The sequence below is a fragment of the Tetrao urogallus genome (genome assembly GCF_951394365.1).
Source record: "Tetrao urogallus genome assembly, chromosome: 4".
Taxonomy (NCBI): Eukaryota; Metazoa; Chordata; class Aves; order Galliformes; family Phasianidae; genus Tetrao; species Tetrao urogallus.
This window is the reverse complement of record NC_136817.1, coordinates 14,749,296-14,773,422: the sequence shown is the minus strand read 5'-3', so window position 1 is coordinate 14,773,422 and position 24,127 is coordinate 14,749,296. Positions and strand designations below refer to the sequence as shown.

The window sequence follows — 24,127 nt, the reverse complement described above, 5'->3', positions numbered from 1 at the left end:
TGTCTGCTTCTGGGAACAAAAGGGAGGTTCCAGGGAGCCTTGGAAATCTTCCCCAGAGCAGAATTATCAAGAGCTAGCAGCCCTGTGTAGCTCTCTAACTACTGGGAGTTGTCCACAGGAGCGGAGAGTTATTACCATGCCTCAAAGGAGAATGGCATGATGATGCATTCCTATCCTGGACTTAATGCATATATTGTGATCCCTGAGTTGGCACAAGTGTCCAGTTGCTTCGGAAGCATTTGAGACTGACTGCCAGTCAGCTCATTTACTCCTTATTGCTAGCAGCTCCTCCCCATTCGCACTTAGGCACTGCTATACAAACCTTTCTTCAGCAGTTTCATTTCCTTCAACGTTTCAGAGTATCCAAAAAGTAGACAGTGCTTTTCTGTGCTGTTTTTTAACGTTAATATCTAGGAATGAATCGGAGACTAATTAATTGCACTGTGAAGTTTAATTATGATTGTATGATATTTTTTTTTCTTTTAAAGATTGGCATCGTGATAGAGAAAAGAGAGACGATCACGATGAAGTGTGCAGTGTGAGAAGTGAGGGTGGCAGTGTTCGAGAATTCTCCAGAGGCAGAGGAAGAGGCAGAGGCAAAGGAAGAGGACGAAGCAGAGGAAATCCTAGAAGTATGCAAAGAAGTAGATGAGTGGCATCTGTTTTTTAAGCTGTATTTATAATGTTGATGTTCTCATATGAAGTTAGGATTATCTCAAGGTACATATCCTGTAGCTTGATACTTTCAAGTAGTTTGTGGGATTTCTGTTTCTTTCAAATCAGATGTTGAAAGCCAATCATGAAGTTGCGTGCTTGTTACGTTTATGTCTTAAAATATGTTTGTACCAGACTGAATTAATTTTTATTTTCACCTGCATTTTGAAGGGAACTTTGACTATTCAGTTGGTTATCAAGAACTGTATGGTGAAATAACTGACCAAGCATTTCAACCTGAGCTTAACTCTAGTATGATGTATTACTACGATGATGGAACAGGAGTGCAGATGTATTCTGTGGATGAAGTTCTTCTGAAAGAATATATAAAACGTCAAATGTAAGTAGACTGTTTAGTATGCAAATATTTTGAAAGAGCATTTAATAAAAGGATTAAACACTCTTTGGAATGAGTTATTACCCATAAAATGGTGGGGATGAAGACATTTCAACTTGGTTTTGATTTGACCGTTATCAGTGTCTGTTTGAACTTACTCACAAATGGGGTGAAAAGCCATGAGCGATGGGGAGGAATTTTAAGGCAGCTGTTCTGCATCTTGTGCTGTAGTGTGGCTCTAACTCATATACCTTCTTTATTTATGGTACGTAGCCCTTTTTTATGTTGTCATGTAATTGAGATATGGATGTCTCTGAGCTTGTGTTTTTGAGTACCATTGGTCTGTTTGCTTATAAAGCTCTTCTTGGGTGGTGCAGCTACAGGTTTCCCTTATTTGCTCTTGATTTCACTTTGAGTGTTCTTGTTAGTTTTATGTTTTCAGAGTGTTTCACTTGGAACATTCAATGAAAGAGTAGTTTTGCAATGATACTTGATTTTCGAGTAATCTGAAATGTTTACTTTCTCATGTATACCATTAGGAATGAGAAACCATCTGGAAGACTGATTATCAACAGGAGACATGTCAAAAGGGCCTGGAAACCACTAGTTCATTTTAAAGAGACAGTTTCCACCACTGGCAGATATTTCATCTTCTGTACTTGTAATGGCATTTCCCCGTGATGCCTGTGTGGTGGTTTTTTATTGCCCTTGTATTCCATAAAGCAACTTGCTTATTTTATTCTTGCTTCTTTTGTTACAGTTGTCGAAAAAAAGGAAGAAAAAAGCCTGTATAAGGGCAGAAAGTATCTGGCATGTGACTGTCAACTTCAAAACTTCTATTGCAGTCTTTTTTGTTACTCTTGCTACCAGGCCCCTATGACACCTGACAGTGGACATGTACCCCCATGTCAGGATAATCGGCCTGCACTGTCCTCAGACAAGTGAGGGAGGAGCACAGACACTCCACTGTTGGCCAGATTTCTGGGCATGCAGTGTAGAATCCAGACCTTCTAAGGTAGGACATGATGATGTCCCCCTTTGGTGAGAAAAATGTCAGTTGCAGCATTGGTCACATCTGACTTCTGGTTATATTTGTGTCTTATTTTAGCAAAAAGAGGTTGGCAGGTGTCCATGAAAGACAGCATAGCTGGCTAATCACTGCCATTGGTTGCTTGTCTGATATAGTCTCCCAAGGCATTTGGATTATGGAATTTGCTTTTCAATAGAGAGAGATTCTTGAGTAGGTTTAGAATGTAACTTTACCATTTTTGTGCTCCTTTAAAAAATAAAAAAAAAAAATTAAAAAAAAAAATAAATTGTTTCATTATTCATTTCTTATATCACACAAAAATGATGGGAAACCAACTTTATTCATCAGCTACAGTGATGTTCATCAGTGTCATTAAGTCATCCATGGAGGTGGTTTGGTCTGCCTTTTGTAAGTGAGTTCTAAAATATTAAAGTGATTGTGCCAAAGAGGGAGGCATGTACAAAAGAAAGCTGAACAGAGTTGTTGGATGTTGGAGTTCCTTATGGAGTCTGAGATAAATGAGGATGTGTTAGAGAAGAGAAATTATTTTCTGTAGTGTATTGATGAATTTTAGAACAGTTCACCTGCTTAAATAAGGAAAGATGTTAGATGCTGTGTCCAACTGAGTTGATATGTAATTACAGTAAGAAGTACACTGCTGTCAAGCAGTTTATGCTTGTCCCAAGAAACAGCTTGATGTGCAAGAGGAATATTACAAGAATATCATTACCACTTTTAATTATGGGCTGAAATAATCAGCCTGGAATGTTTCAGTGCCTTGAAACTCCTCAATGTGCAACATACAGTAGAACTCCAAGTTCTCTTAAAAACAGATAAATAAAAGCTCAGATGTGCATCCAAGTCTATATTGATTCAAGAATAAATAAAAAGATTCTGAGGAAATTAAGAAAAGTGAAGCTGGAGGGTGTGTGTTTGTGTTTAGATTTGTCCCTCTACTCAAACAACCTTGTGCATTGTCTTTGTTTATCATTAATGTTCTTTCAAATTCCTTTTTCTAGAATGATGGACATCAAATGAGGCAGTTTGAGTCAAGTTCAGTCACTGTCCATTTCTGCTTGTGGAATTTTTAACTAGGTGAATCATTACAAGATTTTTACCTTTACTGTATGACTGTAAAGGTACCATTACGAAAACATTGACATGGCTTTTGTACTTGTCTATCTTAAAGACTTTTAGGGGAAAAGAGTTACACTGGTTCAGCACAATAGATAGAATATTCTTGAGAGAAGCCTTTGTGCACAATTGCTTTGCTGATCGACTTAGATCTAAGTAAAAGCTTAATTCTCTAGGAGCTATGTTCTCTTAGCTGCTTGTTTCAGTTTAACGGCAGTGTGTTCATTTGTCATATGTCTTACTGTCCAACTTCGAAGCTTTTGTTTTCATTCTGTCCTGGAGCTGAGTGTTTCATGTAGACAGCTTTTGCTTTAAAAAATTTTTTAGCCACCATAAGTTTTAGAAAGAAATGATGTCAAGCTTCTCTTAGGTTCACTGATGGCATTGCAATCTGCTCCTCTTTGTGACTTTAGCCTTGAGCCAGCTTCAGTGGAGATGTATAGCATTTTATTCATTGTTGGAATCAGACTTTATATTTGCATGTGTGTTTTTTCCTCAGCATTTTAATGCTTTTTTGTTTTATTTTACACTACCTCTATTTGAGTCACGGAATAAACATTTCACTGCTTACTTTTTCCTGAACCTGATGAGTAGTAGTATTCCTTGGATGTAGTATGCTAAACTATGGAACGATGTGCAAACCCTGTTAGAGGCTTAGATTTTAGTCACATTTTTTTTTCTGTTCTCTTCCATAGGTTGTTTTCTTACTCCCATGCTTTGTATGTGTGATCATAATTTCAATTCTCCGCTTTTTCTCATCACCAAGTATAAAAGATCCTGACATCCTTATCGTTTCACACGACGACTTCATTGTTTAAGATGTTGTCTTTCTGCAACTTTTTTGTTACTTGTCTCTCTTGTTCTGTAGCATTGTCAGATTCATGAAATGGTCCTTGTCCATCTTCTCCTTATTAACTAAGTATCATTTATTAATTTAGCCTCTACCTTTCTCCATGATCTGTTGTGCTGTTTGGTACAGTTTCATGAAAAATACACGATTACTGGTTTGGTTCTCTCATCTTCCCTCAAGCATGCTTCAAGTAGTGGTTCAGAGTGCGTGTATGTGCCTCAACACTCAGATAGGACACATAAACCTTGTAATGTAGTAGAAACTGGGAAAGGATACAGTTCAGGATGAGGTTGCACTGCTGAACAGGAAGTAAGATGTGAGCAGTAATTGTCCTTCATCTTATATGGAGGCTAAGAGGATGTTGTTTCTATCTGTTCATGTAAGTAATAAGGAGGGATGGGTGAAAGAAAAACAGAATCTTTCCACGCACAGCTCGTGCAAAGGTTGTAACAAGGCTTTGATGTGTATTCTTGTGTGCTGTACTGGATCTTAAGTCATTCCTAAGATTATGAGGATGCATGCATGCTGTTCCAAAAGTTTTGTTTTTAACAATATAGCTGTTGAAAGAATAATGTTGTTGATTACAAACTGCGCTCTATTTTTAATGGAAGACTTTACCAAGGAATATTTTGGCTACTGTTTCAGGATTTACTCTGTTATAATAGGCTCATATATACATCTTTTTTGTTTCTCTGTCCAGTGAGTATTATTTCAGCACAGAAAACTTGGAAAGAGACTTCTTTATGAGGAGAAAGATGGACCAACAAGGATTTCTGCCTATTTCATTGATTGCTAGCTTCCACAGGGTACAAGCTCTGACTACAAATGCTACACTCATTTTGGAGGTAAAATAATTTCAGAAACATATGTGTAGACAGTTTTGGTGCTTTTTTTTTTTTTTTTTTTTAATATGGATTTTTGCACAGTGCCATTGGAACTGAGGGTAGAATGCTGCAGAAAATGTTTTCATCTGCAGTTTGTAAACATTCTGAGAGTGAGGCTACAGAAGGGGGAGATGATGAAGGGCAGCAATTAGATGAAGATATCTCTACATCTGTAGACAAACCAAAGAATTATATCCAAGATATAAAAGACGTAGGGTCAGTAATTTAGTGCATTAGATTAAGCTTACTTTGTTTTTCTTGTCAGGCTCCTACTCACTTCTGAACTTTGGGTATCCTGTTTTGAGTCAGAAGTTGAGAGAAATGTGGTCTTTAACACCCTCACAAGGTGTTCTCATGTGCATATAATATAGGAACTCCTTGTTGCATAATACAGCAGAGTCCTTGTACATAGCAAAAAATGTAGGGTCATTCCAAGGTCATTCTTTTAAGAAAACAAAAGGAGGAAAATGTAAAGGGGATGTTATCTGATGCTGAGAAGTTGTAATATTGCCAAAACATAAGAAGCGTATTAAGCCTATTAAAGAATATACTTGCAAGTCTCTCTTTTGTAGAGTCACTCATCTTCTGTTATTTCTTGAGGATTCTATGTTTTGAGAGGTTGAAACATGGCAAACAGGTGTTCTTAATATAGGCAGGTACTTTGAAGAAACTTCTGATGATTCCTTTGCAAGCTAATCATCATATATTTAGAGTGAGTTGGATAGTTGCAGAAATACCCTGACCCTGTTTTAAAATAAATAAAACCAGCTATAGGTTATGAAGGTTCCACATCACAGACCTCCATGTGAGCACTGTCAAGAGAACCACATCTCTGTGTGCGGAGTGAGAGTGGCAAACATGTTTTGCTTGTTTTGCTCTGTTTCTTTTTTAGAGCAAAAAGAGTTGTAGAGTTTATTCAAGTATTCAGTAGTCAAGATTGGGTTTTCACTGAGCCTGCCACTACTGTAATTTAGGGCAACTGTTAGATGGACAAAATCTTCAGGATGTTAGCACAAATTCTATTGTTTGGTCAGCGTCTCTTGCCAAGGTGGACCAGGTATTTCTAATAGTTTACAAGACTTTTAGGGAGAGTGGTTCTTATGCCTTCAGTCTGAGTGGGAGAACTGGGCTGCCGAATTACTTTTCTACTAAAATAAGAACACTTTGCCTTAAGATTTCTGAAAGGGAACAGATCTTTATGCCTTTCTCTTCCAGGTGAAATTTTGTTTTAGAAGGCTGAAATGGGTATCTGTTTAAATTACAGCATAACACATTTGGCCAAGCTGAAGTGATCTTAACAGTGTGTTCCTGAATGATGTTGAATTCTTCTCTGGCAATAATTTTCCCCACGTCCAGAGATACTTTTCCAATAGCAGGCTTGCCTAAATTGTAAACACTGCCAGCAAGCAAGGAAATAGAAATTGTTCTGCAGAATCCACTTGCTGTTTAGCTCCTATTTTATTTCCATTGACTTTCATAAGATGAATGTCAGCTCTCTACTGATCTTGTACACTGATCAGTGTATTGCCCAATCCTTAAGCTGGTGGTTGTCATGCTGCTGCTACAGGGACATGTTTTTCTGCTTCTAGCACAGAAACCTGTTGCAGTAAATTGCTGATCTGACCAGAAGCATACTTGAGATGTTGTCCTTCTCATGTGGCTCTGAGGCTGACTAGTACTTCAGCAGCTTACTGATACGTGAGCCTCATCAGTCTAAAACAGAATTGATGATTGTAGTAGAGGATCTCTAGGACTACAGGTTATTCACTTGCCTGAACTGCAGACCTTACTGTTTCACAGCTCTCTGTCTATGGTCTCTCCAAATCCTTTAGTGCTAGTTTTCTACTTAGTGTCTGCAGCCAAATGTGGTATGTTTTGGATGCTACTGAGGATGTCTGGGAGGAGTCTTTTTGGTGTGTTGCTAGTCTAAGGAGTGCTTTGCTGTTACATAGTTACCTTAAATCACATTTAAATAAGATAGCCTAAGAGAAACTGGTAGCATTCTTTCATAAGATCTAAAATAAGCAGCGTAGAGCGAGTGTTTACAGAGACCTAGGCTGCAAAATGAAAGTGAAAATAATCTTTGTGTACTTGAACTAAGCTTCCGTAGCAGTTTCCTTTAGTTAATTGAATTCATGCTTCTCCTGAGGGCGATAATTGGTTTCCCTTGTACCTGAAGTTGCATGTGGTGGAAGCAGCTTCTGTCACAGGGCTGCGCTATCCTGCACCCCACCCCAGCCCCATAATGGATCTTCCTCCAGAAAATGAACACCTTCAAGAGAAGCTCCAGCATACTGTTATCAGATCATTCCTGGACTTCTTGTCTAGGAGAATGTTAGATTTTATACCCATTTTATTTTTATTCTCTCTGAAGTCTAGTAAGTTAAGGAAAAAAATATATATTTTTTTACACCATACAATCATACTGTTTTCTTCTTAACCAGAAGATAGTCTGAGCATCTTTTGTAATTAAGATACAGGTTCCCTTACTTCATAAATGCACATATGCTTAATAGACTAGAAGTCCTTATGTGTACTTAACTGGCTGGGGAACAACTCATTGTTCCAATGAAGGACAAATTTCTCCACCCTTTGGTCTTTGGTATTCTTTTACAGAAGTTCTCTGGGTCTTACTGTCTGTATCAGTCTTCATGCTAATGTCAGAAAGGAAAAATATTTGCAGTTTGTTAGCTTGTGATTTTATTCACTTTTTTTTTTTTTTCTTTCTATCTTACTATGGGAATGGTTGAACACTTATAAATTGCCCAGAGAGATTGAGCCGTATCTATCCTTGAAGGTGCTCAAACACAACTGGAAATGGCTGACCCTGCTTGAGTAGAGGGTCTAGACAATCTTGAGAGGTCCTTTCCAGTCTTGACCACTCTGATTCTGTACTGTCTGTTAGCTATGCTTAGAATTAAGAAGAAAATGCGTGGGGTTGAAGTTAATTTTGGGGAACTAGAATTGTGCATAGAAGAGCTAGGGAGGAGTTGGTTTGGTGCCCTCTCACAAGGAAGGGGTTGCAGACTGGGGAGAGGGAGGAAGTGATATTTGATGAAATTAAAAAAAGATGATGAATGGTTATCCTTGAAAATGAAAAGATTGTTTGCACCAGTAGAAGAAAGAACAGTCATTATGAAGAACGAGTACAAAAAGCTTGAATTCCCTTTTTAAGTACTACAGAAAGAGTTGACTGTCTTCCGTGGGCATAAGAAGGTGCTGGATATGTAATGTTTTCTTAAGCTGTAATGTGCTTGTCCAACAGGCCCTAAAGGACAGTACAGAAGTTGAAACTGTGGATCAGAGGATAAGAAGAAGGGTTGATCCAGAAAAGTGGCCAATTCCAGGTCCACCTTCCTGTAATCTGTCAACGACTGACTTTTCTCAGCTCATCAATTGTCCAGAATTCATACCAGGCCAAGTCTACGGCTCACATACTGGTAAAGGATTTATTTAATAGAAACTTAATTTTGGGGCTGTCTGTCTAGCTGAGGAAATTTGCCTCTTGATACTGTTTTCATAATAGAAATTGTGCATTTGGTAATGGTTTATTCAGCTGATATTCCTGCCAGCTCTACAGTTGTGGCTGATATGGCTAATATGAAGTAGATAAAAAGGTCTTCTGTGTGCTATAGTTGTGACCATTCTCCAGAAGAAGGTGTAATGGCCTGGAGTCCTTTTTTATTACCAACAGCAGAAGCAGTAGTACTCTTCAGATAGTCATAAAATCGACTTCATTTTGATACTAGCCGAAAGCTAACTGTATTTTGTGTACGCTAGTTTTGGATGGGTATTTCATCCACACTATTAATGTGGAGATTGCTTTGTTTGCAAACAGTGTTTGGCAAGTAAATCTTTTACTAAAATGTTGGCTCAAGGTAAATGGGAAGAATAAAGACTGAGTTAGGCAGCCATCCGGAGAGCTGGTGCCTGGTATAGGGGAAAATGTATCTCTAATAAATGAATTCTTGTTTTCTGAATAACAGATGATTTCTCTGAGTCTGTTATATACTTTTAACTTAAGTAAGCTGGTAAATTAATTTTCCTAAAATACAATGAAAATTGGTCTCCTAAACTGAAAACAAATTCTGCTTAATCAATGCTAGCTTGAACCACAGAGGTGGCAAGTAGTGGCTGAGGTTAAAGGAAAGTCCCATGTGCAAAAAAAAAAGCAAAAACCAACTAAACAAAAACAACACAACCTACTGTTTTTCAATGCTAGAGTCTGCACCAAGTTCTCCAGGAATGGGAAGCTTGTTGAGTCTGAAGGAAAACACTGAAACAAATAATTTTCAGACAATATCTAAAGGGTTGTCTACAAGTTTGCCTGATTTGGACTCTGAACCGTGGATAGAAGTGAAGAACAGGCATCATACATCCACTGTCAGAGTAAAGGTAAAATGAGAAAGAACTTTATTTAAATAAGCAAATGCAAAACCTTCCCGCTTTCCAGTTATAGTATGAAACAGTTGTTGTTTTTGGTTTTTTTCCTACACTCCAATACATGTGATACTTGATTATATAAAACTGTTAGTGTGGGGACTGTTCACCGTATCCAGACTTAGAATAACCAAGTGCATTTCAAATCCTGCTCCAAAGCTCACTGTAATTAAATGTAATTTTTTTTTTTCTGCTGATGGACAGTTGTACACGTGCTTTATTGAAAAGCTGTTGTGCTATGAGTATTATTCTGAAATCTCATGATGCTGAATTACTTAGAATAATAATTTACTTGTCAGCTTGATAAATATCTTAAAGTGACTGTGTTATTTCTAATTCTGTATGTTCATTACTGAAAGTGTTTGGTCATGCTCTATTTGTCTTTTATTTGGATGATCATTATCTATTTCAAGTATAAAATGCTTCACCTTTTCTTGTTTAGGAATGCGTTCCTATACCTGATCAAGTGTCAGGCCAACAACAGCCACCCCCACCTCCAGAGGAACAAGAACAAGAAGAACTTGACTTTTTGTTTGATGAAGAGATGGAACAAATTCAGGGTCATAAGAATAAATTCACTGATTGGTCAGATAGCAGTTCAGATTATGAAATTGATGATCAGGATGTAAACAAGATTTTGATAGTAACACAGACACCACCATATATGAGAAAACATCCTGGTGAAGGTCATGCTGGTAACCATGTGTGTCATGGAAAAATAACATCAGAACTTGCTAAAGTTATTAATGATGGCTTATACTATTATGAACAGGATTTGTGGACAGTGCAGAGTGAAAATGACACTACAGTAATGGTAATTAGTTTTTCTTTTCTTTCTTTCTTTTTTTTTTTTTTTAAAGCTTTAAACAGTGCCTGTGTGAACAGGGCCAAAGTTATTTTGGCTGTCCGCTACACAACTAAACTATCGGCCTTTCAATATTTGAAGGGAGCTTATGAACAGGAGGGGGAATGACTGTTTACGAGGGTGTTTAGTGATAGAATAAGGGGGAATGATTTTAAACAAAGACAGAGAGGTTTAGGTTAGATATTAGGGGGAATTTTTTCACACAGAGGGTGGTGACGCACTGGAACAGGTTGCCCAGAGAGGCTGTGAATGCCCCATCCCTGGATGCATTCAAGGCCAGGTGGATGTGGCTCTGGGCAGCCTGGTCTGGTGGTTGGCGACCCTGCACATAGCAGATTGAAACTAGATGATCGTTGTGGTCCTTTTCAACCCAGTCCATTCTACGATTCTATGATATGATAGACATTTTTGAAAGAAAGTTGACAGTTGAATTCAGTAGAAATGTAAATTATGTGTATTTTCATGATGATGTAGACAGTTGAAAGCAAAATTTTCTTTTGTCAGAGATTTGACCAAAATTACAGAATGGATATTTGTAGAACAATTTTTAATGTTTTGGAGATGGTTCAACTTTTCCAGTGTTTTCTTGTTTTATACATAGCCTGTTTCATAAAAAGCACTTTCAAAACCCTAGTATAGAGGCAGTATAAGGACATATTTTTGATGTAAGAGAGGAGGACATTATAGTCATTTTTAAGTAGTTTATTTAGAGGTTGCAGCTTGTAAGAATGTGCAGCTGTGTGAGCAAATTGTAGTTGGGTTTGCACACCTTGTTTTATTATAGCAACCCTTTTATTTCCTAGCTTGTATTTGAGGCCCCTGTCATTTAAGCTTTCAAAACTTCAGAAGGAGCTTGTTAATTTTGTGTTTTTCTTCTACTGATTTATTTTCATACAGTAAATAGATATAAAATTACAGATGTGTTGAACTCCAGCACTTCATAGGCTGAGGTCAACTGGGAACACCACTGTTCTATCACTTACTGATTTTGGTTTATTAAGAATCCACTTTTTGTGAAAGCGAGCCCAGTGAGTGGCTTATCTGTAGGCAGTGCTGCTGTATCAATAGCAGATACAGTTCACATAGAAATAAAGTTACCCAAAGACTAAAATGATGAGATAAAGGAGCTTTACCTGTTGGTAAGGACAAATGTCTGTTATATGGGAAGGAGGAAAAGGGTGAAAATAACTTAAGGGAATGAAACATGTGGGTACAAAAGGGAGTTGACAGAGTTAGCAATGAATGTAGAGAATAAAAGCAGGAAATTAAGGTGGGATTCAGAATATGGAATCTTTATTATGAAGAAAATGGTCCAAGAAAATCAACAGATTGGAACAAGACAGTCAGAAATGGCACACAGGAAGAGAAAATATTTTCTTGTTGTTGTGGTGTTCTTGGCTGTAACCTAAATGAGGTTTTTTTTTTCCTTATATTCCATGCATGCATGCCACACTACCTTCAGTTGAGCAGGAGCATGAGTGCTTTGAGGTGCTGCTGTTTCATTTACAACACTGGCATTTCTTCATATGTAGCCTGAGGAAGGGAGCAGGTCATCTCCTGCCATTCTAAGTTGCTTTTCTTGTCAGAGTTGAGGCAGAAGGCAGACTGCTTTGGTTTTGGCAAGAGATAGGTTCTCAGTCATTTCTGTTTCTTACCCTGTTAAAAAATCTTGAGCATGGCCCCATTGGCCTCTGTGTGCCCCTGTGGTGGCCTAACTGTTTCTTGCAGAAAGCTCAGTGTCAGTTGTGTTGTTCATGTCAGCTAGGAACTCCCATTTACATTTAACCAGATCTGTACTGGCTTGTCTGAGTTTAGTTGTATGTGAATTCTAGGTTGCTGATTTTCTCTTAGGATATTCAGCCTTTCCTCAAGATGATGGCCATTGTGTTTTGTGTTTTCACTTTTTGTTTTCTCTAATTCAGCAAGAGGTTGAGAACTTCAGGAAGCTAAATCTCGTTTGTAAGGAAGAATTTGATAATCTTACACCAGAACTGATTGCTGATCGATCCCAAGAAATTCCTCTGGGTTCTTCAGAGTTACGGATAGGTAAGCAATGAAGCACAGGTATTTCTATTTTAGAATCTCTATAGCGAAGCACATATTTTAACTTTTTCTGCTTGTATAATGTTTTATATTTTGTTCAGTCGGCAGTCTGAGAGAATTTTTCTTTGCAAATTTTTCCGGTTGTCAGTTCTTCATCAGTATTGGAAGTTTCGGTTGTGTTAGAAGAAGCTGATAGTGGTATTACTTCTCAGAACAGGCACGATTATCTATAGGTAGCATTCTGTTCTGTTATGCAAAAAGCACCTAGCTGTGCTGTATGGTAACTTGCCATGTGCTCTGTGTTACATAATAACTATGGAGGTGAAACATGTTCTAGATTGGTGTTCTGGGAAATGAAAATAGAAGGAAGTGGGAAGAATTTTCTACTCATATCACAACTTCACCAAGAAGTCGCAATGTCCAAACATTACATTTCAGGGTAATTCTGATCTTATTAACATTTACTGGGGTACATGCTACTATCTTCAAAGTTGTTGAAGAAAAGCACCTAACCAAAAAGCAAGAATGTATTTACACTTGTTTACTTTGCCATTGTAAATACAGAAAAACAAGCAGAAAAGAGAGGATATAGGTTTTATAGAGAAGTCGTGTTTGAAATGTTTATTTCATCGCTTTGAGCAGTCAGTCAGTACTGCTTCTGCACCAAGTGCTTTTTGTTATTTCAGTTATCCTTTTGGGGATGATGTAGTTCACTTGAAGTGAATCATGCCTTTAAGATATTTGGTATTTAGAGGAGCTTAAGATTTCAAGCTCAATTTTCTTTTGAAAATAAAGTATTTCTTTCCTTTTTGCTGATTTATCAGAGGAACCAGTTTGTAATTTGTTCAGTACTGAAGCACTTCCAGCAGCAACAGTGGCTCGGTCACTGCCAACTGTAGTTCCGGAATCTCCCCGAGTTCACCCCGGTTTCACCCCACGAACACCTCGCACCCCGAGGCTACAGGATCCCAACAAAACACCCAGGTTCTACCCTGTTGTTAAAGAAGCACAATCCATTGATGTGAAGGTAAATGGAAAGGTTTAATATCTTTTAAAATCTATGGAAAGCCTATAAAATTCATGTGTGTAATGTAATTTATAAGAATGTCAAGGCAAAAATGAAACAATCGTACTTGATAATTGTTTTTCGTCAAAAATGTCTTATTCATCCTTTTTTATTTCTACAGAATGGTTCCTGATTTTTCTCTGTAACATTTCTTGAAAGTCCATGATGAAGCGTAACATCTAAAGTTTTAAAACTTGTTACATAAGAATAAGCTTAATAAGGTTATGAAGCTGGAGCATCTCGTGACTTTATATTTGGTTAGATATAACATAGAATGGGCAGCATGCTGTTTTGGGAGGATAAAAGTGAGAGAAATCAAATTGTGAAAATAAATGCTTCATTTACTTCGTTAGGCTCCAAGAAAAAGAAAAACACGGCACAGTACAAATCCTCCCTTAGAATGCCATGTCGGTTGGGTGATGGATTCCAGAGACCACAGGCCAAGAACTTCCTCTGTGAGGTAAGGGTTGGTTGGTTGGTTTTTAAAATTTCTTTTTGTAGCATCGTTTGTTCTCACCACCGGTGCAGAAATAGGCTGCGATTAATTGAGAATTTCTGCATGCAGTGGAAGCAAGAGGGAGTGATGGAAGAAAGGTAAATGGGGACTAGAGACAAACCTAGAATTTAGAAGTAGGACCATGTAGACGTGAGCTATTAGCCTAGTCTCATTCTGTTCTTTGCTGATCCATGATACGATCTCATTAATGTTACCTGAAGTACTGATGCTCATTGATGGTCAGTAACTCTGTTTGCCTTTAAGCAGTCATTTAAAATCAATTATTACATTAATCTTAGTTAGCAGCATCAAAAACTTTTCAAAGATAATAGCACAGAAGTAGATGTGCACCCAAAAACAGGGATGACTGGGAATCCAAGTACACGTCACAGTGCTTGTCGGGTGATCATACTGTACTGACAGTGCTTGTATACAGCTGAAATGTTGAAAGCTGATTCTGTGGAAAAGCACTGTCTGTAGAACAGAAATGTTTCTTTTGCAGCAGTTCCAATGCTTCACCTTCAGAAGGAGCTCCACTTGCAGGAGGTTATGGTTGTACTCCAAATTCTCTTCCAAAATTTCAGCATCCTTCTCATGAACTGTTAAAGGAAAATGGCTTCACACAACAGGTGTACCATAAGTACCATCGAAGGTGTCTGACGGGTAAGCCACTTAATGTACTTCCTCACTTTTTAGCAAGAAATAACCAGTTGTCACTTGATAGCAGTTTTCTCCGTGTTGTTCTTGATCCCTCATTTTTCTTGGGGAAAAATGGTGCTTTTATTTTATGATACTTTTTTTCTATTTAACTTCTAATTCCCTGACAAAAAAAAAAAAAACCCTCAAAATCCTTGACATTTTCCAGCAACTTTTTCTGTATTAATATTCATTGCTAAAAGAAATATTGAGTCCTTGAGAGATGATAATTAGTTGACTGTGAGACTTAATAAACAATGTTAATGAAAATATCTTTTGAAAGTTCAGAATTACAATTCTTGAAGATCTTATGTCAGTGTTACTAATGAAAAAGCTCTTGAAAATAGTCTGTTGAAGAAGTAAGAATTTGGGCCTGTGTGTTTGTTTCCTTTTCAGAGAGGAAACGGTTGGGAATTGGCCAGTCCCAGGAAATGAACACGCTTTTTCGTTTCTGGTCCTTTTTCCTGAGAGATCACTTCAACAGGAAAATGTATGAAGAATTCAGACAGCTTGCTCTGGACGATGCAAAAGAACACTACAGGTATGAGGTTTTTTCTTGAAACTGAAATTAAAAATTTTTTTTTTAAAAAAGCTTGAGGTCTTTACCAGTCATTTTAATTACAGTGGGTTTTTTTCATATATCTTTTTTTTTTACGTGTACTTTTTTTACATACATCTTAAGAGAACATTTCTATTGTTAGATTTGTCTCTTTGTAAATCTTTAAAATAGCAGTCTGTGCAAGTTAACACCAAAAATGTGTTTGTATGTATTTGTGCTTTGTGCATAAGTAGCTAAGTGTATGGTATTTCCTGACCTGTAGCTGGTCCTGAATTCTCCAAAATCATGGAGCTTGTTGACTCTGACAAGTCAGCTCTACTCTTAGGAAAGTTTCTGTGATTTTTCTCATCCATTCTTGACCTCAAATTTCTTGTCTTCCTACAATAGCAGAAAAAATTACCACTGCCACATTAGCTCTTCAGTATTCCCTCTCTTCTTCCCACACACTTCTTTTTCATGCACCAGCCTCTATTTCTCTTACTCAAAGACACAGGGTAGCCCCAGTGTATTGAATGCTAAGTGAGAAAGTTTATAAAAATTATGAAGTTTGGATACGTTGTCTCTCTAGAGTGTAAGGTCCATGGGATGCAAAGGTGGTTTTAATCATCATTTTATACCTGTTGAGAGCTTTCTTTATGCTTTTGTGATTATCCAAGTATGTATTTTCCAAGAGAAACTTCAGAAGGCTCTTAAGGGATAGCACATAAATGCTTGACAGAAGGAGGTCCCATTTCTGCTGTCCTTATGTCTGCCAAATGTAGCATGTCATGGCATCAGAAAGAGAAGTTGATCCAGATCCTTCCTGGAAAAATAACTTTTGCATATTTATCTTTAAAAAATACTTCAGGCAAGTGCTACTGGCATTAATATTTCCCTAGTTAAGTGTTCCTTAAAGTTGTACTGATTACTTACATGCAACTTGACTTTAGGAGCTCTCACCATTGCTTAATTTCATATATTCATAGCAATACTGTAATCATCTGATGAATGACCTCAGCACTCAGATAAAAGGTGTGTGTCTGCATGGTAAGAGTTCAGTGTTATACAGGAACACAATGACTGGTTTGGTAGTGGGAGATGGATTAATAAAACATCCTTTGGCCTCAGTTCACTTACCTAGAAAAGAAAGCAATTTATTTTGACCTCCACTTGGCTGCCCAAGGCAGACTTGACACATGCATGCTAAGAATTCAGGTGGGTCCACAAAGCATTAAACTTGGAAGGTAACCAGTAATAACTTCTAGCAGTAGGGCTCTTTTTTTGTGACTTTCCCACTTTCTCAGCTAGTATGGATTAGGAAAAAGTTGAGTGTGACAACAAGTTTAATGCTTCCAACTAAGGTAAAATGAAGGTAGATACCTTACCTCAGCTCAGAGTAGATGATTGAGAAGCTTATGATTGAGTGGAATAAGGGAGTGGCAGGTAGACTGGTGTCAGTTATTTATTCCCTGTAATAGAAAACAGGAGGGGTATGGAAGGAAACCAGAGTCCAAAAACATTGGAGGCCGTTTTTCATGAAGTGTGTGAGCTGTGGGTCTCTTGACATCTTGAAAATGTAGAAGCATTCATTTTGAAATTGCAGGCGTGCAGAGTCTGTAGTTCAGAAATTGAAGCTGTGTGACAAAACTGATATTCCTAAGTTAGTTTTGCCTATTTGTGAAGGTGTTTCAGAAAACAGAACTGTTTTATAAAAACTGAATGTAAAAGGAAGCATTTTTTGTGGAAGGGGAAAAATGAGACCATGCTATTTACATAAATGCAAGGAGAGATTGAAAACTTGCATGCTTTTGAGCAATTAGAGTGTAGTCCTAAGATTCCCATACCTGTTTCTTGTCTTCTAGGTACGGGTTGGAATGCTTGTTTCGATTTTACAGCTATGGCCTAGAGAAGAAATTCAGGCGAGACATATTCAAGGACTTCCAAGAAGAAACAAAGAGGGACTATGAAGCTGGTAATTATCATAGGCCAGTCACTGCTTACAGCAGGGTGACTTCAGCTGGGAGATAATCCCCTTTCCTTGGCACTCACTTGTTTAGTAAGCTCAGTTTTAGTGTAGTTTTTAAGGGCACCTTTAGTTTATCTTTCATTTATAGATACTGGTGAACAATTAGGTTTTTAGTTAAGTCTAGCCTTTGTAAATGGGTAAAATTATCTTCTTTTGTTATTAGGTCAGCTTTATGGACTGGAAAAGTTTTGGGCTTACCTAAAATATTCTCAGCACAAGACACCAGCCATTGACCCCAAGCTGCAAGAATACCTCAGTAAATTTAGGAGACTGGAGGACTTCAGAGTGGATGTAAGTTTCTACACCTATTTTAAGTAATTTGGCAAATCCGTTACTTCAAGTTAAACAGTTTCAAAACAGTACTTCAGTTCATGAAAAGGTAAATTTACAAATCCCATCAAGTCACTACAAGGCCTGATTAGAAAAAGTTAAATGGAAATGAAAAATGTGTTGTTCTGTTTCAGGTGTTATTTTTCAAAGCTGAAATATGGTTAGTATATGAAGAGTGCTGAATTTCTCTTTTTATTGTATAATGTGAATAACAAAAATACATAAAAGGACATTTTACTGTCTAATAAAATGAAGTGCTGAGGAAGAACTTTGAAGGTTTTTTCAACTCAGTGCATAATTTATTTGTCATCTGTTAAGACTGTCTACTTCTATGCTCTTCAGGAATTTGGCAAATTAATTAACACCTAGCAGTTCTTTAATGAATTGTGACAGGCATTGTCCTTTGCACGCCAAATTCAGCATTACCTTCTTATTGACAGCTGATTTCTTGAGCTGCATGATTCCAGACTGCAGTACTGCTGTGTTTGTTGTAACAGGGTTGTGATGTACTGCTCCAGTGCTGTCATCCTCTTCACCCCTCCTTTCTGGGAATTGTGGCAAATACTGGCTATTATGTAGTGCTCCAAGGTGTTGAAGTCCTAAACTTGTCATGTTTTACACTCGTAGCTTAATGGCCAGGAAGGTTTAAGAGTATCAGTGGTGAGTTGTGAATAACTATTAGTATTACTGTGCCTAACTAAAGGCTCAATTAAAGAATGCTCCTTTCTGCTCCCCTACGCATAGGAAAGGGCAGATACCTGGCCTCACAGAACAACTCTTAACAAGGTACTGATGTTAATTTTCAGCCTCCATTTAGTGAAGAATGTGGCAGGAGGCAGTTTGCTGCAGCAGGTGAGGATTCGGGTCATCGCAGACATCCGGCTCGTTCCTGTAGAACATTTCCTGTGGCTCAGCCTGCAGTGCTGGAGCACGTTACCAGTGGGAACACTGTGCAAGCACCCAGAGCAGGCCATCCTAATGCTGCCACGAAATCAATAGAAAGTGATGTACCGGAAAAATAGACTAAGCCTCGCAACCCTTGAGAATCAGCTTTTTCATCGCTCTTTTTAGTTGGAGATCTCCAAGGTGAGCCCATCTAGTACATGATTAAAAGTGTATGGGAAGACAAAGGACTGCATTCTTTTTCGTGGGATTAAGTTCCAAAACACCCTAGGAGAGTTGTTCTTGGTTTTGGGATCATCAAAAAGGTCCTAGGGAAGATTGATTGGCTTCAGTATTGCTTTCCCCAAGCTTTTGTTTACAAAAACTGCATTCCTTGCATATGCATAAAAATACTTTGGGGATGCCTTACATTTCAGCTCATGTTTCTTAAAAAAAAAAAAAAAAAAAATATGGTATATCCATCTTACTGACTGCGCTTTCTTTGTCCCTTTGTTTGTATTTTACCAAAGCAAAAAAATTACAGTATTCATATAATTTTAAATGTAAAGAAAGATCTATGTGATTGGTTTGCTTTTGAATCTGTAACTATAAAGGTATGCTTTGTGTGAAAGTGCACTCAAGAATGTGCAGCTATATATGATACAGCACTGCTGGACTCTATTTAAAGACATAGTTTCTATTTTTTTCGGGGTCTCCATAGTTAGTATTAAGTATGGAGTTGAGTGGACATAACTGGGATAGCTTTGCAGATACTTCTTTCAATACTGATTCTTAAAAAGCCACAGTAAAATACAGGGAAAAATGGATCTGTTGATTCAGCGTCTTAAATTGACACCTAGCATCTGCAGTTGGTGCTGATCATTCAAGTAGCTTCAGCTGAATTCTCATATGATGATCACAGAATCACAATAAAGCACTCTAACATGAGAGGCATCCTTTTTTTTTTTTTTTTTTTTTTTTTTTTTTTAAGATTTTTTTTCCTCTGTATTTCAAGGAATAAAAATTAGTTTGGAAGGAAACAAAGTATTCCTTGTAAACTTTTTTTTTTTTTTTTTTTTTTTTTTTTTTTCTTAATTTTACAATATTTGAATGAAGGTCTGCTTAAATTGTGCTCACTAAGGTAAGATAATTTCACACAGGTCTAAGCACAATTTCACTGAACGTAAGTTATTGAAATATATATTCATTTCTGTAGCTAAAATATGTTTATATCATGCAATTTCTTTTACTTTCATTACTTTCATTTAAAAACCACTGCACAAACTGAGTGGGTCACTTACTTCTTCCAAGGGAAAATGAGAAGAATTTCAGCTTTCTAACCAGTTAGCTACAGAAGAGCCCTCTGTTGAGAAATACATCTAGCACAAATGCCTTAACCCATGAAGTTGTCCAAACAGAATGACCATCCAAAGTCAGAGTGTCAAACTGCTGTCAGCTCTTAGAAGTTGTCATAGTAAGTCTATTATTATTTTTTCATTGTCTTGTGAAACTCAATGAATTATGCATTGTAAATGAGTACATGAGCAGTGGCCTTCCCAGCAGCTAAAAGGGTTACAGTACAAAATAGAACAGGCCCCCTGTAAAAGGCTCTAAGTGAAAATTAACAACTAATTTAAGCAGCATCCTTTCCATAAGCTGAAGTGACATATCTCAACCCTGTGTTTGATCCATGACTCTTGCTATTCAGGAAAATGATGCAAATGTAAATTTGAATTGAATTTGTATATACAAGTAAAAGATTAAAAATATTTCACTTTTTTTCATTGGAAAATGTGCAGACTAAGCTTATGGTGTGTAATTTTGTGATATCTTGCCAAATTTTATAAAAACAACCCAGAAAACCCTCCAATAATGTTGTATTACAAGCTTTGTTGTTACTGTTCCAAAAGCATGAAGAAAACACTTGCATGGAGTCTAAGGCTGTAGGTTTGCCTCTGCTGGTTCTTAAAATGCAAGCCAGCTTTTTTTCAAGTTTCGTGATGTCTTTTCACATGCCCGAGTGCTTTTTTCGAAGAAAAAATGACAGGTGAGTAGAAAATATGGCTGAAGCTAAGGGGAGGGAATACTTTACCTCTTACAGCTTTGTTGATAGTGTGGCCCTTTATTTTGGCAGATGCAGGGGACAGAGGTCTGGCTTATAGCTTTGCCTTCCTTCAGGAACGCCCCCTTTGTTGTCCCAGAGACTCAGACCTTCCTTCCCTCCTTGCTTCCCTGTCAGAGTGGTAGAAAGAGTGACAGCTCCACTGCTGTGCTGTTCACATGCTGAGATGAGAACACAAACATCAAAGGTTAGAACAAAGCCCCAGGACTACTGGTTAAGCAGTTTGTTCTTCTGTAGGGTTCAAAGTTGTTAATTACCTTTCTGTAACCGGCATTCCTGTTGTGGAGCCATATATTTATCTTTGAGCAGGCATGTATACATACAGCATCCTTTCTGCTGCCTTCTACATCCATTTAAGGTAACCTTCAATTCATTCGTCTTAAGACTGTACCCTAACAGGTTTTTACTAAGTACTTATCAAGTTTTTGACTTTACACATGTCTAAAAGCTCTCGTGTGCTTAATGATAGAATGCCTTCTTCTACAGACATTTCTCAGCAAATACTTCAAAACTATACTATGCTAAAAGCTCATTCATTAAGGTTTTCCTTCGGTCTTGCTCAGAAGGCTTTGTAGGGAAAGAAAGAAAACTGTTGTTCCTTATGGAGAGCAGATATTTTCCTACAATGAGAAGCAGTAGCCTGTCTGCATGACAGACTCTTCTGGAGTTTAGCAGGGATTTGGGTGTCTGTGGGATAAATGAGCAGAAAGCAGCTTGTACTCACAGCAGCCTGTGCTCTGTGTGCACTGGAATCAGGCATCCTGTGCTGAGGTGAAAAACCACCCTTTTGCAACTCCAGACTGAGGAGGAGACTTAACTGTTGGCTGATGTTCTTTTGCTGAGAAATCTCAATGCTACACTGGGCTATGCCTGTAATCTTAAAGCTTTCCTCTCTGCTTTCCTTATCCTAGAGTTTTGGAGGAGAAAAAGGCAGTGCCCTTTGCTTCAACTTCTGCAAACTCCACTAGAAATGCAGCAAACGAACCCCCAGAATCTAACCTAGTCTTGGGATTTATGTAGAAAATCAGCTTTTAACTTGTCTGAGGTGGCATTATTATATGCCCAGATGACATGAGACTTCAGCTACAATGCCACTATGATAGAAAATTCTGAAGAAATTTAAGCATCTAGTTTAGCTGTTTTAAGGCAACGCTTTGGATTAATACCTTCAAAGCTCATCAGTCGTGGTTTCTTTCCAGTGAAAAGTGATGCCTTCAACTACATAAAATGAAATGACAGCCTTCATGCTCCCATAAAATCAGGGCCCAAGTCAGGCAGCAGAAATGTGTTTTTACTCCAGAATGCTCATGGACAATGACAAATCCAGACCTGCCTCCACAACTTCTCACCTCCAGAGAGTTTTATTCTTAGGTGTTTACATAGTATGCTTGTAGGCTTTACCCAGTTACCTAGAAATTGTGACAGCTCAGTAAAGTATCATCGTCACAGAAAACAGTTCGTAACCAGAATGGGGATAATTAGGTTTTTTTTCATTAATTTTGTAAGAAGGCTGTTCTGCCAGACTGGAACTGTAAAACACAGCAAAGTTGCAAACTTCTGGTACAGCAAAGTGCACAGAAACACAGGAAATCCACAGAGGGGAATGCTCCTGGGTTGGGTGCACTGGGTGTATTTTTCTCATTAAAAATACTTCACCTGCATTTGAACTAACCTGGGTGGATATACCTGTTCATATTGAATTAAGTTTTCTATATTTAAGCCCTCAAGGCCAAAATGATATGATTACTAGGACTAAATTGCCAAACTGACAACTGCAAATGCATCGTTCCATCCATGGCTGAAAAAGCAATCACTGGTTGAGCTTTTTTTCCCCCCACAACCTATTCTTTAAACCATAACATGGAAATTGGAGGGAGCTAAGACTGCAAGAAGCAAGCTAAGGACTTCATCACAAACATACTCTATGCTTAGTAAGGAAATTTCTAGAACACTTTGTTTCTATATTAGACAGTCAGTTATGCTTCATGAAAAACTACACAGCTTTGATCCTAAAACACCAGCAAAAAAAATCAACATCCATGAAGCAGGAATAAAACATAGGAAGAAAATTATTGTTCGAAAAGTAGAACTTTGAATATATTTTGTTCTATTACACACAGCAATGCATGTTTCAGGGTAGGGGGAAAGCTACCAAGTCCAGTTTAACTATTTCTTGACCTTTTCACCAAAGAGGCTGAAGCTGATCTGATTCACAGGGAAAGAAAAAAAGCAAGAACAAGAGCAGAAAAATAGCTTACATTGTGATGGTTTATAACAGCTATTTAAAGTGTAGCAGAACAAGAAGCAATTTAAGAGAGCACTAAACTGCATATGCTGAAAAGATAGAAAATGCAAATCTTAACCAAGAAACAGCAGATCTGTGTCAATAAAAAGATAAGAACATGTACATGCATGCGGAAGGCCAGTTCCATAATCTCCAGTGAAAATTTGCTATGTTCAAGATTAAGTAAAAATATTTGTTTAAAAAAATATATATATATCAAGATTTAAAAATGCATTTCCTACCATCAAAACAAAAACTTGGGAAGTGGTGTACAAATAGGCCAGAAACATTTTAACAAATGACTGCTTCTAACCCAGAGTAACACTAACTCTAGCCCAAGAAAAGAAGTGATGGCAAACCAGAAATGTATTTTGCTTCTACTGAAGATGAGACCAGCCCCTTACGTTGCTGAAACAAAAATTTTGTCAATATCAACCTGTCATTTTTATTAGTTTAACAGTGAATTTTTACCAAGTGACTGCTACAACTACTACAAGGATGAGTGTCTCCAAAAAAGTTATGATACTGATTTCACTGAAGCTTCCAAGGATGTGATGTTCTGAACTCTGAGTGCCTGCTGTATGCATTGACTTCCTGTTAAAATGAAGAATGTGGTGTGTTCTAAAGCACTGTTTAAGTTGTCATCCTCTTATCACTAGTGACTTTTAAGGCAAGATAAATAAGCCAAAGTCAGATCCACTCTGCATCAAAATACAGGGTTTTATCTATGCAACGTGGTACTGCCAAAATAGGATTTTTTTTGTGTTGCAGTTTTCAGATACTGCTAAGTTGCTTGAAAGCAAAAATAATCCTTCTGCTCATCTTTGATCCCTTTTTTATTTAACCGATCTTAAATCATAAGTACTGGGGCATTGCTCTCTTAAAAAGTGTTTGAATAATTAAAATAAAAAAAAAAACCCACATTCATTAATTTTGATCTGATTAAGCTTCACTTGCAGTTCTTTGAGCATGGGAAAGGAAAAGGCTGCACTGGGTTAGGAAGGCACAGCATATGAAAACAACTGCTCTTTGCCCAGTAAGAAATTTCTACACAAAACAGGCGCAAGCAAGATAAACAGCTCAAGCTACAGCTAGGCCAGGTGTAGCAATAGTAACAGCTGCAATGAGTAAATAACAGGGTAATTCATGGCGGGTGGTAGGAATCTCCATCCATGGCTCTGTACAGTAGAAGCTGTAATACAATCAACTGTAAAAGTATTTTTATGTGGAAGGCTGAAAAAACTTTATCTGATTGTCCCATTTGATACGGGCACAAGTCTTCTATTCCCAATCCACAGCCACATGCATCTTGATGCTGTAATGAGGTGCAAGAGCTTGAGAAAGAGCTAAAACGTGATAAGTGTACTCCAACTACAGTGTAAACCTTTTG

At 37.6% G+C, this 24,127-nt stretch overlaps 1 protein-coding gene across 1 annotated transcript in view; it reads left to right on the top strand.

Annotated features, from left to right (window-relative positions):
* The window catches only part of LARP1B (La ribonucleoprotein 1B), a gene marked incomplete at both ends in the record, with an annotated part of 32,892 nt that extends 14,421 nt beyond the window's left edge, over positions 1-18,471 (top strand). The window contains 14 exons of the mRNA XM_079534068.1: positions 489-632; positions 886-1,054; positions 4,766-4,910; positions 8,215-8,389; positions 9,172-9,344; positions 9,832-10,203; positions 12,177-12,300; positions 13,122-13,324; positions 13,717-13,823; positions 14,362-14,522; positions 14,952-15,096; positions 16,956-17,065; positions 17,283-17,410; positions 18,256-18,471. Coding sequence (XP_079390194.1) covers positions 489-632; positions 886-1,054; positions 4,766-4,910; positions 8,215-8,389; positions 9,172-9,344; positions 9,832-10,203; positions 12,177-12,300; positions 13,122-13,324; positions 13,717-13,823; positions 14,362-14,522; positions 14,952-15,096; positions 16,956-17,065; positions 17,283-17,410; positions 18,256-18,471 — 2,372 coding nt within the window. The remainder of the gene's footprint in view (positions 1-488; positions 633-885; positions 1,055-4,765; positions 4,911-8,214; positions 8,390-9,171; positions 9,345-9,831; positions 10,204-12,176; positions 12,301-13,121; positions 13,325-13,716; positions 13,824-14,361; positions 14,523-14,951; positions 15,097-16,955; positions 17,066-17,282; positions 17,411-18,255) is intronic.
* Between the last annotated feature and the right edge of the window lie 5,656 nt (positions 18,472-24,127).